General features: G+C 36.1%; 1 protein-coding gene across 1 annotated transcript in view; it reads left to right on the plus strand.

Moving 5' to 3' along the window:
• The window catches only part of LOC121374926 (mediator of RNA polymerase II transcription subunit 23-like), a 63,631-nt gene that overhangs the window by 39,594 nt on the left and 6,883 nt on the right, over positions 1-17,154 (plus strand). The window contains exons 17-29 of the mRNA XM_041502067.1: positions 25-194; positions 657-857; positions 3,278-3,344; positions 3,909-3,962; positions 4,940-5,048; positions 5,477-5,548; positions 7,069-7,179; positions 11,963-12,022; positions 13,757-13,864; positions 14,107-14,206; positions 14,698-14,796; positions 15,968-16,113; positions 16,749-16,900. Coding sequence (XP_041358001.1) covers positions 25-194; positions 657-857; positions 3,278-3,344; positions 3,909-3,962; positions 4,940-5,048; positions 5,477-5,548; positions 7,069-7,179; positions 11,963-12,022; positions 13,757-13,864; positions 14,107-14,206; positions 14,698-14,796; positions 15,968-16,113; positions 16,749-16,900 — 1,449 coding nt within the window. The remainder of the gene's footprint in view (positions 1-24; positions 195-656; positions 858-3,277; positions 3,345-3,908; positions 3,963-4,939; positions 5,049-5,476; positions 5,549-7,068; positions 7,180-11,962; positions 12,023-13,756; positions 13,865-14,106; positions 14,207-14,697; positions 14,797-15,967; positions 16,114-16,748; positions 16,901-17,154) is intronic.

Here is a 17,154-nt window from a genome sequence, read left to right on the forward strand (position 1 = left end):
TCATTGAATCATCTTGTGTTCCAGTGTTGAAAGTACGGCTCTCCGACTCATCATCAGTCTGGGCAGCTCGGAGGTCCAGCCTCAGTTATCTAGAATCTCGAGTGAGTCGAAGTCTCAGGCCTTTCTCGCTGGCGAGTCGGAGGAGTTGAACAGAGCTCTGATCATCACACTGGCCAGAGCCATGCATATCACAGGTTTGTTCTGGTTTAATCAAGTCAGTTATCTAGAATCTCGAGTGAGTCCAAGTCAGTTGAACAGAGCTCTTATCATCACACTGGCCAGAGCCATGCACATCACAGGTTTGTTCTAGTGTTTTATAAATTAAAAAAAACCCAGCAGGCTTTCCGTTTTTTTTTCATTTGCTTGTTTTTTTGGTTTATTTTATTAATTAAATGGGTTTTTTTTTATTATTAAATGGTTCAAACTCTGGATGTTTTCCAGGGTTAATTCTACTGGTTTTATTAACCAGATATCAGCTTTATGATAGTCAAGTTAAATGGCAGATTATAGCTATACTAATGGAAAGAAATATGGTATCACACCAACATAAACACGAAAGAGTGACAAACCAAAACCCTCATTCGTAGTGTCAGGAAGGTATCTGTGTTACTGACATTCAGTTCCACATTACATCTTTTTTCATTTACTTGTTTTAGGAGTGGACAGTCACACCACAAACTGGTGTAAGGATATCTTGACGTCGATCATGCAGAACACTCCCATTGGCTGGCCGTCGCACACTCTACAGTACTTCCCACAGAGTTTGGTGGAATTCTTCAGTCAGAACCCGGTGACGAAAGAGGACAAGACTCAACTGAAGAGAAATGTAGAGGCAGAGTACAAGAAGTGGAAAAGTGGTGAGGCAATCTTTAACTCTTTCACCACGACAGGCCGGTATACCGGCTAGCGATATCCAGTGCCTCTCAGCATGACAGGCCGGTTTAGCGGCTTGTAACACCTGTTCATATTTGGCGCTGAGTGATGGGTCAATATTATAATTAGACAAAATCTCGCGCGACCATAGCTGCCATGTGACACACTGTAATGGCTGCGCCCATGTTCTAGCGAATTTTGAATGAGTTTTTCCAAGTTTATACTGATATTCTGACTGTAATTAAACATGAACCGAGGTGACGAAATTTCGTCTGTTGAAAACAATGGTTGCGATTCAGATGACGGGTTTTCCGATGATGAAATGTGGGATAATATGGACTTTGGTGCATTTGATTTAATCGAGATTGGCGATCGTGAACGAAATGTCATTCAACATGGCATTTAGAAGAAAATGATACCGATGACGAGTTACAAGATGACTTGCCACTGTTTTACCACGCGCCTGAGTTTACCTGGACACATGAGCCATATTTGGTTACCTGCAGATCAACATTTACTAAAAATCCGGTGGCCGTAAAAGTGTTTGACGTCAACACAAATGCCATAGAATACTTTTCGCTATTTTATTCCAATACAGTGTATGGAAAAATTGTGTAATTTACCAACATGAATGCCAAAAAAAAAGCTTGATACAGATCCTGCTAACAACAAAGGTGTGTGGTATGATGTTTCTGTTGATGAAATGAAAGCTTATTATGGCTTGTTAATTTTGCAAAAGCATTGTAAATATATTTTTTAAATTATAACTGGAATGTTAATTAATTAATTATCTAACAAGAAAAACATTTGTACTGTTTTTTTTTTTAAATTACCAGTCCTACCTACTCAAATAGATGAGTAATATGTATAGTTTACCTGTAATTACCAGATTTATACCTGTTGAATCTAACATTTTTAAAGTATTATTTATTTATCTAGACAGTCATCCATTCACCTTTCTGGAAATGTATAGCCTATAACTAAAATTAATGATAAAACAAGTAGTTTTATCCTTTAACAAACATGATCATAAATCTGCTATTTAAACTCAGTGTGCAGGGAAGGTCAAGGCTGTAAAATTTAGTGGTGAAAGAGTTAAAGGAACTGATCCTCATTATCAGACAGTGAGAAATGTTTTACACTATTACAGCTTTTTTACTGTTAAAGTTTACACATTACTAACTTCAAATTTATTTTTCTTAAATTGTCAATCTTGGAAAATCCATTGTGTATGTATGTATGTTTGTAGTAGATTCAAATGGGTGTTATGCAGATACAAAAGGTGTGTCCCTTAGGATCTTGGATCAAATGACTTAAAAAACCCATTACTGGCCCTTAATCAGTTTTGTTGACTATTTTTTACACTGAAATTTATTTATAATATTTATCTATACTACTACTTGCAATCAGTTCCTTTTTTTCTTCTTTTTAATTTTTTTTTATTTATTGTCCCAGATCATATAGCAGTGTCGGGGTTGGGAGCCCCAAATCATTGCTTTACATACATATCCATGTTCAAAGCAACAAAAAAATATTTTTAAAATAACAAAACTAACAGAAACTGATTCAGTCTCAAGTTCAACACTTGCATTCGCATACATAGGGTCAGGATATACAAGTAGGAAAAAAAGACTTACATGTCCATAAAAAGATGTAAATAGTCCTAGATTTTAGCATAGAATAAATGTGACTGCATATTTTAATTTCAAAATTATGAATAATTATACATGCATAATAAGAATCAAAATCTGCTGCCACCAAATACACTTCTCCAATGTGGCAGCAAGGGACCTATTATATTATGTCTACTTTTCTAAGAAATAGGCTTTGATAATTCAATCACGGATCATCGGGGTCTGAACATAATTTACTGGATCCACTAAGGAACAGGTCAGGTCAGGTCATAGGGTTTTACGTGCACATTCAGAACAAGCTGTTGTAGCACACGCCTGTCGTGGGCACGGGCTGGCCTTAGCCGGCTCTTCCGTCCATGACAGGAAAGGTAGGGGGAGGAGAGAGGAGGGACCGCCTGTACTGGCAGGTGCAAGGGAGCACCAGCAGTCTGATCGAATCAGTAGCAGGTGGGTGGGCACTGAGGAACTGATCCAGATGATAGATATTGTTAGCATTTGTCTTTAATTATGGTACAACATTCATTTCTTTTTGGTCTTACAAAGTATACAATGCTTGTGTGTCAGATTTTACTGAAACAATGTTTAGAAATCACCTGTGATGACAACTTCATAAAATAGTATAACACTGGCAAAGAATTTAAAAAAAAAGTCTACTGGTCCTTACCTAATTTGTCGAGTTTATTTAGGATATTTAGAACATTATTATATTTTTTCAAGTAGATAAAATAATTTTTACTAATTAAAAAACGTTTGTGTTTTCTTAATTTTAGGTATGAATAGTGAAAATAACATCATTGCTCACTTTTCCATGCAAGGAATAGCTCCAATATTTTTGTGGTAAGTCATACAGAACAATGTACAATTAGCAGTCTCAAGTATTATTATTTTTATTTTTATTGACAATAAATGACATATATGTTGTATGTTGTATATATTACTTTTCTTTATTTTCAATATAGATAATATGAACATGTTATATTTTGTTGACAAAAATCTGTTGTAGAGCATTATTTGTAAATGTTTAAATTTGTCATCTCCCCATTTTTGTTATTGTTTAAGCATGTATCCGAGTCAAAGTGTTTAGAAGTCTGTATACAGTAGTCTAAAGTATTCAGTTTAAATTGCAATTATTCAGATTTTTATATCTAAACATTCTTCTTTAAACAAACATTCTTAACAAATGACTATGCTAAATCTGTCGCTGACACTAAGTAAGAGTTAATGATTTTGACTCCATAATTATTTTTTAAAAGTATGTTAATTTTGTTAAAAAAATTTTTAAAGTATGTTAATTTGTTTTAGTATATAATTAATGTATGGTAATGTTTTACATAAACCAAATTTTTTCCGTGGTTGCAAAATTTAAGAATTAATAGAAACTTTATATCTCATCTACTTCAGCATTGTTTGGAAAAACCTTTTGGAAGAGAACCGAATCCCACCAACGGCCTTCAAGTATGTATTCTCAGTTTTTTTCTCCTCTTGATGATGTCATGATATAGGTGTTACTTTTACAGTGGCAGTGATACATAGTTGTTACTTGTCAGTGGCAACAACCATAATTTGTACTGTTGGGTCTCCTTTACGTTTGGGGCAGGACGTAGCCCAGTGGTAAAGCGCTCGCTTGATGTGTGATCAGTCTAGGATCGATCCCCGTCGGTGGGCTCATTAGGCTATTTCTCGTTCTAGCCAGTGCACCACAACTGGTATATCAAAGGCCATGGTATGTGTTTTTCCCTGTCTGTGGGATGGTGCATATAAAAGATCCCTTGCTACTAATGGAAAATATAGCGGGTTTCCTCTCTAAGACTGAATGTAAAAATTACCAAATGTTTGACATCCAATAGCCGATGGTTAATAAATCAATGTGCTCTAGTGGTGTCGTTAAACAAAACAAACTTTTATCCTTTTTCACATATAGCTCTGATTCTCACAATGTTACGTCTTAGATCATTGAAACTTTGCTCATAGCTGTACTTGTGTATGTTCCTTAGCCTGGTTTGTGGAAGCGCATCCTATTTAAGAACAACTGGCTTAGAATATTAGTTACAGTACCAGTGTTTTAGGTAATTATTTTGTATCTCTTATTATTGTCCCCATTTTATCCACAAGTTCAACAAAAGCTATGAAAATGTTGACTACCACTGGTAAACAGCTGGATCTGAAATCAATTTTATAAAACATGGTAAACCAAATTTTGCACATAAACATAAATCTACAGCTAAACCACAATTCATATTACCACAAACACCTTCCGCAATGATGTAATTTTCTGCATAAAATTGATGCCAAACATATGTAAACATGTAAACATATAACTGTTAATTGTACAATGTTTTATAAAATTGTCTTCTGATTTTTATTTTTATGTTGCCGAACTATGGAGTGTGAATCACTCAGTTGATTATTAGCACACTGTTTAAATTTTTCAGGGTGCTAGATCGTTTGGGACCCAGAGTCCTGTCGTCTCACCTCAGGACGTTCGCCGACTTCCTGGTGTATGAGTTTTCCAACACTCAGGGTTCAGGCAACATCAACAGGGTAAATATAATCAAAAGACGAGATAGGAGTATTACTTTTGCCCCCCATGGTGACAGCATCATCTATTGCTTGTAGCTTCAATTCTAAGTTTTTCAGTTTAGGTCCTTATCTTACATCCAGGATCAATGAAAGTTTTATAGTTGCATCTATGAATACATTGGACTGGTTAATTTTTTAGCCAATTGGCTGTGGGGATGTTTGGACCAATCCATATGTAATAGAGGGAAAGGGCAATAGATCAGGTTAAGTATTCAATAAATAAAAAAAACTATGCAAGTTTTCTCCAAGCTTTTATGTATGAAGTAAATTGCGAATGAATATTGTGAATGAATGCATGAATAAAAAACATCAGCATTAAAGAAACACAAAAAAGACCCCAACCTTTTTTGAAAATGAATACATAACTTTATTTTCATTCTGTTTTCTAGTACCTGGATGCCCTCACAGAAATTATCTGGCGCAGCAACATCATCACCATAGACCGACTGGTTCTCTGTTTGGTAATTGATTATCCATAATAGTTGTTATCACTGACATTCCAAAAGTAATTTAAACACTGAATTATGACTGCTGTGCTGCATATCTTGTGTCAAAAAATCTTTTGAAACTTTAATTTTAGAATGTAATGGTTCACCATAATGTAACAAATTGGAAGACACATGAACAGAACAGTTGTTATTGTGAAATAGTGTTCCCTGGTGAGAGAGGTTGGAAGCAATCAAATCACTTCCCAGTGATTGCAGTAAAAAAGATTAACTTTTATAAGTAAAAATCGGACATATTTTTTTCTTTCTAAGTTGTAGTCAAATATCGGGAATTTTGGTCTAAAAACAAAAAGGACTAAGAGTTAATTCTGTTGAATAGGGACATAATTTGTATGCTTGTCCCCATTTGCTGTATACTGTACATACTCCATCATGTATAAGGTGTCCTTGTTTTCAGATTTGAAACGTTTAGCATAGGTATTTTGTCAAATACTTTGCAGCACTTACTTCAGACCTTGGTTTTTAAGGTGTGCGGGGTCCAATCGTGCCCGTACAGCGCACGTAATTTCAGTATGGCGAGTGTGAAAAACGGAACATGTTACACTCGACAAATGGTGCACGTAAAATAAATTTGTATATTTATTTCCACTATTTACAAAAACCAACACTTTTCATAGCTCATTTATCTGATAGGAAGGTCCTTTTACTAAAACAATAAAAATTAAAAACATGACAGTGGCTTCCATGCAGTCTTTAAACTGGTATTTCTCTTTGTTGATCAAATCGGTAAATACTGGTTTAATAGACAATTTTGTAGACATACCAGTCAAAATCCAATCTGAGCTATACTGCCTATTTTATTTATTTTGGAGAAAGAAAAAAAGAAAGAAATGTTTTATTTAACGACGCACTAAACACATTTTATTTACGGTTATATGGCGTCAGACATATGGTTAAGGACCACACAGATTTTGAGAGGAAACCCGCTGTCGCCACTACATGGGCTACTCTTTCCGATTAGCAGCAAGGGATCTTTTATTTGTGCTTCCCACAGGCAGGTTAGCACAAACCATGGCCTTTGTTGAACCAGTTATGGATCACTGGTCGGTGCAAGTGGTTTACACCTACCCATTGAGCCTTGCAGAGCACTCACTCAGGGTTTGGAGTCGGTATCTGGATTAAAAATCCCATGCTTCGACTGGGATCTGAACCCAGTACCTACCAGCCTGTAGACCGATGGCCTAACCACAATGCCACCGAGGCCGGTTTATTTTGGAGAGTGCAATTTTTCACTCGCCTTAGCATATTGAGGTTTGTGATTTTCCACTCGCCTGGATTTTTAAAAAACCAAGGACAGTGACATGAAAGCAAAATTGGGAATAACACCTTTTACTCATTATTTGGAATACATGTTCACAGTAAAATAGATTTAAATTGTAGAGCTCATAGTTCATAATTTTGATATAAAGTTAAACTTGAATGTGGCTTGACTGACTTGTAACCTTTATTCTAATTAATTTCCCTTGTGTTGTTAGGTCCTGCGTAACCTGGAGGGTAAGGAGGCACAAATCAAGTTTCTCATCGTGCAGCTTCTGCTGCTGAATGTGGCGGAGTTCAAGAACCGGGTGCATGAGTTCGTCAAAGAGGTGAGAAAAACATCTTTCACAATACGTTTAGTACATAAATATCAAGGGCCAAATTTACAAAGCCTATTTTTTCTTTAACGCAGATGCAGGTGTGTTTGCAGTGGGAGGTTTCAAGTGTCGAAACACCCCCTTGCTCAAGCAAATTTTATCTTTTTTTTCAATATACTTTCTTGGGGAACATGAGTCGACTGTGCCCCCCCCCCCCCCCCCCCCCCATAAATTTTTCTCGCCACAGTTTAGCATAAATTCCTGCACACACCTGATATATTTAACCTTTAGACTACTGGATTTATTTTTGACAAAAAACACATTGAGTGGGTACAAGTTTATAATTTTTACTCGCATATATTCGCTTAAATGTTTTATAAATACATAAAATAAAGTTCATATTTGAATCGGTAAGTATTATTTTTGTGTATTTTTCTTATTTTTATGATATTTTAGATCAGTTAATTTTGATTAAAATTAGGCCCAAAAAAAGAAGTTGCATTTACTTACGGGCATTTGTAGCCAGCTGTCTAGTATTTATGTCCATTATTCCCAATAACGGTGGCTTTCTGACCAGATTTTTTTTTTAAATCCTAACTGATTCATATCCCTGAAAATTACTGCAATATGCCACCATTGTTGGTAAGCAAAAATATTTGCCGGAAACCACTTTTCAACTCAAAATTCCAAGGTATTTTGCATTGAAAAAACTAAATCTAAAGACACAGGAAGCTGAGTTGTCGTCTATGTCTTATACAAAACAGTGTGAAATATGAATTGGGGAATGCACTGTATAGAGTGTACAGTATGTCGACAGGCGAGACATCGGGCGAGATATCTCACCTGCAGTAATCGGAAGGTTAAGCATTGTCAATGTATGTATTTACTTACATGTAAGACTAAAACAAGCTTTATAAATTCAGCCCCAACTTTTTTAATAATAACTAGTGATGACATTAAGAAAAAATTTATTGATAGTTTTAAAATAATAGAACATAGCTTACACTGATCCTACTTTTCAAGGTACATGGCTTTACTTGTTTACTGAAATGCATTTCCAGATAATACAAACATCAGGATACCAGAAATAATTAAACTTCACCAAACACACACACACACACACTCACACACACACACACACACACACACACACAGACACACACACACATGACACACACACACACACACATGACACACACACACACACAGAGAGACACACACACACACACAGAGACACACACACACATGACACACACACACACACACACATGACACACACACACACACACACATGACACACACACACACACACAACCAAAACAACCATTTAGCAACAAGTTAAAAGTAATTTGTTAATTTTTTTAAAACATTTTTAATAGCTAAAGATATTTTCCACAGTCTAATAACTAGGGTCAGAACTTGAAAAAAAAAAAAAAATCCTGGATGATAAAATCTTAACCCAACTTTATGGGTTTAAATTAGGAAGGTTAAAGTCCACATTTTGAATCATGTTTGTTTACTATGTCATATTATATGTTTTGTGAAGTTGTTAATGTTGTATTCTGTGTATAGTTGTAGAACAACCCAGAGCACTGGTCGTTAATGTCGTATTCTGTGTATAGTTACAGAACAGCCCAGAGCACTGGTGGTTAATGTTGTATTCTGTGTATAGTTACAGAACAGCTCCGAGCACTGGTCGTTAATGTCGTATTCTGTGTATAGTTACAGAACAGCTCCGAGCACTGGTTGTTAATGTTGTATTCTGTGTATAGTTACAGAACAGCCCAGAGCACTGGTGGTTAATGTTGTATTCTGTGTATAGTTACAGAACAACCCAGAGACATTGGTCGTTAATGTTGTATTCTGTGTATAGTTACAGAACAGCCCAGAGCACTGGTTGTTAATGTTGTATTCTGTGTATAGTTACAGAACAGCCCAGAGCACTGGTGGTTAATGTCGTATTCTGTATATAGTTACAGAACAGCTCCGAGCACTGGTCGTTAATGTCGTATTCTGTGTATAGTTACAGAACAACCCAGAGCACTGGTTGTTAATGTTGTATTCTGTGTATAGTTACAGAACAGCTCCGAGCACTGGTCGTTAATGTTGTATTCTGTGTATAGTTACAGAACAACCCAGAGCACTGGTTGTTAATGTTGTATTCTGTGTATAGTTACAGAACAGCCCAGAGCACTGGTGGTTAATGTTGTATTCTGTGTATAGTTACAGAACAACCCAGAGACATTGGTCGTTAATGTTGTATTCTGTGTATAGTTACAGAACAGCCCAGAGCACTGGTTGTTAATGTTGTATTCTGTGTATAGTTACAGAACAGCTCCGAGCACTGGTGGTTAATGTCGTATTCTGTATATAGTTACAGAACAGCTCCGAGCACTGGTCGTTAATGTTGTATTCTGTGTATAGTTACAGAACAGCCCAGAGACACTGGTCGTTAATGTTGTATTCTGTGTATAGTTACAGAACAGCCCAGAGCACTGGTTGTTAATGTTGTATTCTGTGTATAGTTACAGAACAACCCAGAGACACTGGTCGTTAATGTTGTATTCTGTGTATAGTTACAGAACAGCTCCGAGCACTGGTTGTTAATGTTGTATTCTGTGTATAGTTACAGAACAACCCAGAGCACTGGTTGTTAATGTTGTATTCTGTGTATAGTTACAGAACAGCCCAGAGCACTGGTGGTTAATGTTGTATTCTGTGTATAGTTACAGAACAACCCAGAGACATTGGTCGTTAATGTTGTATTCTGTGTATAGTTACAGAACAGCCCAGAGCACTGGTTGTTAATGTTGTATTCTGTGTATAGTTACAGAACAGCTCCGAGCACTGGTGGTTAATGTCGTATTCTGTATATAGTTACAGAACAGCTCCGAGCACTGGTCGTTAATGTTGTATTCTGTGTATAGTTACAGAACAGCCCAGAGACACTGGTCGTTAATGTTGTATTCTGTGTATAGTTACAGAACAGCCCAGAGCACTGGTTGTTAATGTTGTATTCTGTGTATAGTTACAGAACAACCCAGAGACACTGGTCGTTAATGTTGTATTCTGTGTATAGTTACAGAACAGCTCCGAGCACTGGTTGTTAATGTTGTATTCTGTGTATAGTTACAGAACAACCCAGAGCACTGGTTGTTAATGTTGTATTCTGTGTATAGTTACAGAACAGCCCAGAGCACTGGTGGTTAATGTTGTATTCTGTGTATAGTTACAGAACAACCCAGAGACATTGGTCGTTAATGTTGTATTCTGTGTATAGTTACAGAACAGCCCAGAGCACTGGTGGTTAATGTCGTATTCTGTATATAGTTACAGAACAGCTCCGAGCACTGGTGGTTAATGTCGTATTCTGTATATAGTTACAGAACAGCTCCGAGCACTGGTCGTTAATGTTGTATTCTGTGTATAGTTACAGAACAGCCCAGAGACACTGGTCGTTAATGTTGTATTCTGTGTATAGTTACAGAACAGCCCAGAGCACTGGTTGTTAATGTTGTATTCTGTGTATAGTTACAGAACAACCCAGAGACACTGGTCGTTAATGTTGTATTCTGTGTATAGTTACAGAACAGCTCCGAGCACTGGTTGTTAATGTTGTATTCTGTGTATAGTTACAGAACAACCCAGAGCACTGGTTGTTAATGTTGTATTCTGTGTATAGTTACAGAACAGCCCAGAGCACTGGTGGTTAATGTTGTATTCTGTGTATAGTTACAGAACAACCCAGAGACATTGGTCGTTAATGTTGTATTCTGTGTATAGTTACAGAACAGCCCAGAGCACTGGTTGTTAATGTTGTATTCTGTGTATAGTTACAGAACAGCTCCGAGCACTGGTGGTTAATGTCGTATTCTGTATATAGTTACAGAACAGCTCCGAGCACTGGTGGTTAATGTCGTATTCTGTGTATAGTTACAGAACAGCCCAGAGCACTGGTGGTTAATGTTGTATTCTGTGTATAGTTACAGAACAGCCCAGAGCACTGGTTGTTAATGTTGTATTCTGTGTATAGTTACAGAACAACCCAGAGACACTGGTCGTTAATGTTGTATTCTGTGTATAGTTACAGAACAACCCAGAGCACTGGTTGTTAATGTTGTATTCTGTGTATGGTTACAGAACAACCCAGAGACACTGGTCGTTAATGTTGTATTCTGTGTATAGTTACAGAACAACCCAGAGACACTGGTCGTTAATGTTGTATTCTGTGTATGGTTACAGAACAACCCAGAGACACTGGTCGTTAATGTTGTATTCTGTGTATAGTTACAGAACAACCCAGAGACATTGGTCGTCAATGTTGTATTCTGTGTATAGTTACAGAACAGCCCAGAGCACTGGTTGTTATTGTTGTATTCTGTGTATACTTATAGAACAGCCCAGAGACACTGGTCGTTAATGTTGTATTCTGTGTATACTTACAGAACAGCCCAGAGCACTGGTGGTTAATGTTGTATTGTGTGTATACTTACAGAACAGTCAAGAGCACTGGTGGTTAATGTTGTATTGTGTGTATACTTACAGAACAGTCGAGAGCACTGGTGGTTAATGTCGTATTGTGTGTATACTTATAGAACAGCCCAGAGCACTGGGGGTTAATGTCGTATTGTGTGTATACTTACAGAACAGACCAAAGCACTGGTTGTTAATGTTGTATTGTGTGTATACTTACAGAACAGCCCAGAGCACTGGTTGTTAATGTCGTATTGTATGTATACTTATAGAACAGCCCAGAGCACTGCTTGTTAATGTCTTATTGTGTGTATACTTACAGAACAGCCCAGAGCACTGGTTGCAGAATAACTGGCATGAGAAACACATGGCGTTTCACAAGGTATTGTGTTAATCCAGTCTCTCTTTTTTTCCTTTTTTTTTTTTATTAATGTATCGTAAAAATCCATGAACCGAGCTACCTCCATAAACCGGTCTATTTATGTTTGACTTGTTTTTAAGGAATCTGCATACAACTGAACCCTGACATCAAAATACTTTTGTTAATTAAGAAAACCTTCCCAAAATATTTTTATACAGAGGGAAATGCATACATGACCGCCATTTTGCACTGTGTGCACTATATTAAATGGCATGTAAAATAAAAAAAACCCTAAATAAACAACAGTTTCACACTGCTGTTATTGTCAAAGTCTCATCTGCTCAGCAGATTCATTGCATAAGAGTTTTGGTGATGTCACGTAACATGCGTCACTCTTGAAAAACAATAGCCCGGATTATGGGAGTAGCTGAAGAATGTCAACATTAGACTATAACATGTATTTAATCTCTTCACAACAGAAACTGGCATGAATATTAACATTTGTGGTTTGATTTTGACAATTAATATGCAATCAATCATATATTAAAATTTTGTGTGTGTGTGTGCAGAGGCCATTTCCTATTAATAGGCCGGTTCACGGTTATTCAAGGATACAGGTAGATAACACAAATCTACACCATGTCAAAGCAAATAATCTCATATTGTCAGAATGATTTTAAATTATGCTACCAATAATTATACAATGTTTCACAGGTTGATTCTGCTTTCAGGATTTGACATTTCATTCATTCCAGTCGTATCAATAAGTGAAACCCCTCTAAACCAGACATCTGCAGGACCATGTAAAAAGTCCATTTTAAAGGTGTATCTGGTTTAGAGAAGTTATGGTCTGTAATTGTACTTCAAAAGGACCATCAGAAAAAAAGAAAGAAATGTTTTATTTAACGACACACTCAACACATTTTATTTACGGTTATATGGCGTCAAACATATGGTGAAGGACCACACAGATAATGAGAGAGGAAACCTGCTGTCGCCACTTCATGGGCTACTCTTTTTGATTAGCAGCAAGGGATCTTTTATATCCACCATCCCACAGACAGGGTAGTACATACCACGGCCTTTGATATACCAGTTGTGATGCACTGGCTGGAACAAGAAATAGCCCAATGGGCCCACCGACGGGGATCGATGCCACACCGAGCGAGCGCTGTACCACTGGGCTACGTCCCGGCCCAGGGACCATCAGAAACATCCAATTTCGCTATATCCTGCAACCACCGTTTCTATTGATAGAATATGATGACAGATAAAGCAGAGTCATATCCAGCTACTAGCAGGATATGAATTTTGACGTCACTCATGTGACATCACACGCATGGCCTACATTACAAAATCGCTCATTTGACCTCAAGGTCATCGTACAATGTGGCTGAAATAACAGAAATAATAGGTTTTCCCTTTAATTTTTATGGTCTGCGTGATAAAGATAATAACTAGTTAATGACGTCAGATATCTGCTTTATCCTGTTCAGGCTGAATGAGAAATTCCATTCTTTCCTTCACAGGATAAAGCAGATATCCGACGTCATTAACTAGTTATTCTCTATATATATATGGTGACAGTATATTTCCTCACCTGCTCTAGATCATGTTCGTCACCTAATGACCACTGATCAAAACACTGTTGGAGTGTAGTCGAAACCTGTCATAAAATTTCCTTTTTATTTTCAATTCCATCAATTTTACGTGAACATTGCAGCTTAGTATATTACTTTTGTTTTTTATTTTCAGAAATACCCAGAGAAGTTTTACTATGAAGGGATCCAAGACTTGAATAACCCAATCCATCATCAGTATTTACCTGTTTACTTCGGAAATGTCTGTCTCAGATTTCTTCCTGTGAGTTGGAAATACAAATAAAATGCCAATTGTCGATAATTCTGTAATATTTATTTCATTATTATGTTTTTTATGTTTATGTAACCTTTTGCCAATTCCATTTTTTGTATTGTAGCATAATTATATCAATTATATTCTTAATTTTAAAAAATACAAATAATACAAATTACATAGTAATTATTTAATACAGTTTTAAGGTGAATAAATATCTCTATATTTTAAAGCTATTGTGGTTTATTTAGGTCTTGGATGTCACCATTCATCGTCTGCTTGAGTTTCTTCCTGTCCAGAAGATCTTGGAAAACATTCTTGACAATATTGGCTGCCTGTACAAATTCCATGGTAGTACATTTCACGTTCGTTCATTACAAATCTACATTATCAACATTTTTGTGGTAGTACATTATTTTATTAAGACGATGATCAATGCATTTTGGAAAAAATTATAACTTGTTTTTGTTTTCTTAATTTTTAAATTGTCAAATGACACTAGTAAGTCTATTTTGTTTGAAGCAGCTTCAATCTCCCTCTTTAGGTAACATCTGATTATTTCTTTTGGTAAAATTGTATTTACTTAAAGTAGGGCTAGTAAATTTTAAATCTAGGCTAGTAAATCTTTAAAATCACTGATCCCATGCCTAGTAGATTGGTTTTTTTAATTCTAGAAGCCCTGATTCTCATGTTTCTGTGGAAAGTGCATTTAAAAAACATGTGACTACTATTTAGAATTTTTTTCATATACAGACTGTACACATACAAAAATATTCCTTTATCTTTCATTGTCATTTGGTGTCCAAAATTATGTAATTGTTACTTTTGCTTGTTTGTTTTAGACCGACCAGTGACGTATTTGTACAATACACTGTTCTACTTTGAGAAGCGATTAAACGGAAAGCCCAGTCTGAAGAGACGACTTGTCCATGCCATCATTGGTGAGCCGTGATTTTATTTATTACAGAATGTTGTAATCTTTTCAGTATAAGCACAGTACAAGCAAATAGATTATTGTACCCGTCAGCATGTTCGTAATCACCATTAATGTTGATAAATGAAAAATTTCAGAATTTTTCTGGAATTCCATGTAGAATATACAGTAATTGTTGGCAATATAGGCTGTGTCTGACTTGAGTCAAATGATATATTGAATTAATTTTTTGTTTTGTTTTTATTTTGTAATTTTCAACATCCAGGGATGAAAAAAAGAGAAAAAGGTTTGTTTTGTTTAACGACACCACTAGAGCACATAGAATTATTAACATCGGCTATTGGATGTCAAACATTTGGTCATTTTGACACTGTCATAGATAGGAAACCCGCTACATTTTTCCATTGGTAGCAAGGAATCTTTTATATGCACCATTCCACAGACAGGATAGCACATACCACAGCCTTTGATATACCAGTCCTGGTGCACTGGCTGTGACGAGAAATAGCCTAATGGGCCCACTGACGGGGATCGATCCCAGACCGACTGCACATCAAGCGAGCGTTTTATCACTGGGCTATGTTCCGCCCCTCCAGGGATGAAAATGACACTGGATTAAAAAAAAAATAATAATAATAATAAAAATAAAAAAAAAATTAAAATTAAAATTAAAATAAGAATAAAAATAATAATAATAATAATTCTGAACAACTTTGCAGGATCTTATAAAGTATAGGGTGTTACTATGAGTTGGTCATCAAACAAGGAAAGGAACAGTTACTTTCTCTGTATCAAACCGTTTATTTCATTTATCCAGTGCCCTACTATTGGTATATCAAAGGGCTGTGGTATGTGCTATCTTGTTTGTTGGAAAGTGCATATAAAAGATCCTTTGCTGCTAATAATTTTTTTTTAGCGGATTTCCTCTGAAGAATTTAAAAATGTTTTGACATTCAGTAGTTGATGATTAATTAATCAGTGTGCTCTAGTGGTGTTGTTAAACCAACTAAACTTTATTAGTTTTTATAACTAGTAGTAAATTATGACAATGTATTAGAAAAAAACTTTTGCATTTTTTTCATTCCACTTAAACTCTGTTAAATTTTATAATGTGTTTCTGCACATGCGAGCTAACAAGCATACAAAAATGGTTCCAGTAATTTTTGAATTGTATTAAGGTGCGTTCAAGGACATTCGCCCCCCGAACTGGTGCTTGTCGAAGGAATACGGACACTACCTGCAGATGCCCCATGACAACATTGACTGGGTTCCCAACCAGGAGTATTACGTCCATCTCATCGGCAGACTTGTCGACAGTATCCTTGTTATTGTGCAAAAGTCGTATAAGTATTGAACCTAACCTTGTTTCAGTGGTAGTCCACAGCTTAGATAATATAATTGAAAGTTGATCATTTGGGCTCTACCGATGTGATGATTGATTATAAAAATCCATAATCGATTGTCGTGGAAAATGTTAACTAATTCTTCCTGTAGTTTAGATGATGAAATTGATGTAAATATTCAGGTCTTTGTGGGGGTTTTCGTGTGTAAATAAAGAAAACAGATATTGGTTATAAAGGTAAAATAAAGGTAACTCGTACTTTCCACATGAATTTTATTACTTTACGATAATAAGTTAACTTTACTAGACAGTGATGTAAACAAAATGTACAAAAATGTAATAAAAAATTGACATAGTTTGGTTACTTGATGAATCAAATGATGAGGTTCTCTCTTCAGATAATGGTAGCGTTATTTACAGGTATTCTTTTTGCTATTACATGAAATAAAGTTGAATTTCCTCAGTGTAATTCCCCTATGGGAGACCTGACTTAAAAAAATATTGTACTTGAAAGGGATAATATGCTATTAATTATATTATATTAGACGTATACTTTCATCATTAAATCTAAAAAAGATGTGTAGACACCTTAACAGTGTTCATCTATTTCTGGCAAGATTCCGCCCCCCTTTCCCAACTGTGATTGGCGATTCAACGAATTCCCGAACCCGGCCGCCCACGCTCTGTACGCCACGTGTGTCGAGTTGATGGCCCTTCCCTCCAACAGTAACATTGTAGGGGGCGCTCTGCTCGATGTGGCCCTCAAGAGGTACACGTATCTAGATGATCGAGAACAAAAGTGACTATGACATTTTATTATTTCCGTCTACGTGCATGTGGTAAAAAAAAAAGTGTTTGTTTTTCATTTCAAAATTGTGTTGTCAGTATTGCACACTTTGTTGAACACATTTCTAAAATGTTTGTTTATTTTAAATTGGAATGTATTCTACATATTCAAGACTAACAATGAATGTGACATTTAACTATTAATCCAGTTGGGTGTTTTTGTAGGGGTTTTTTTAA

This window comes from Gigantopelta aegis, chromosome 6 (genome assembly GCF_016097555.1).
Source record: "Gigantopelta aegis isolate Gae_Host chromosome 6, Gae_host_genome, whole genome shotgun sequence".
Lineage (NCBI taxonomy): Eukaryota > Metazoa > Mollusca > Gastropoda > Neomphalida > Peltospiridae > Gigantopelta > Gigantopelta aegis.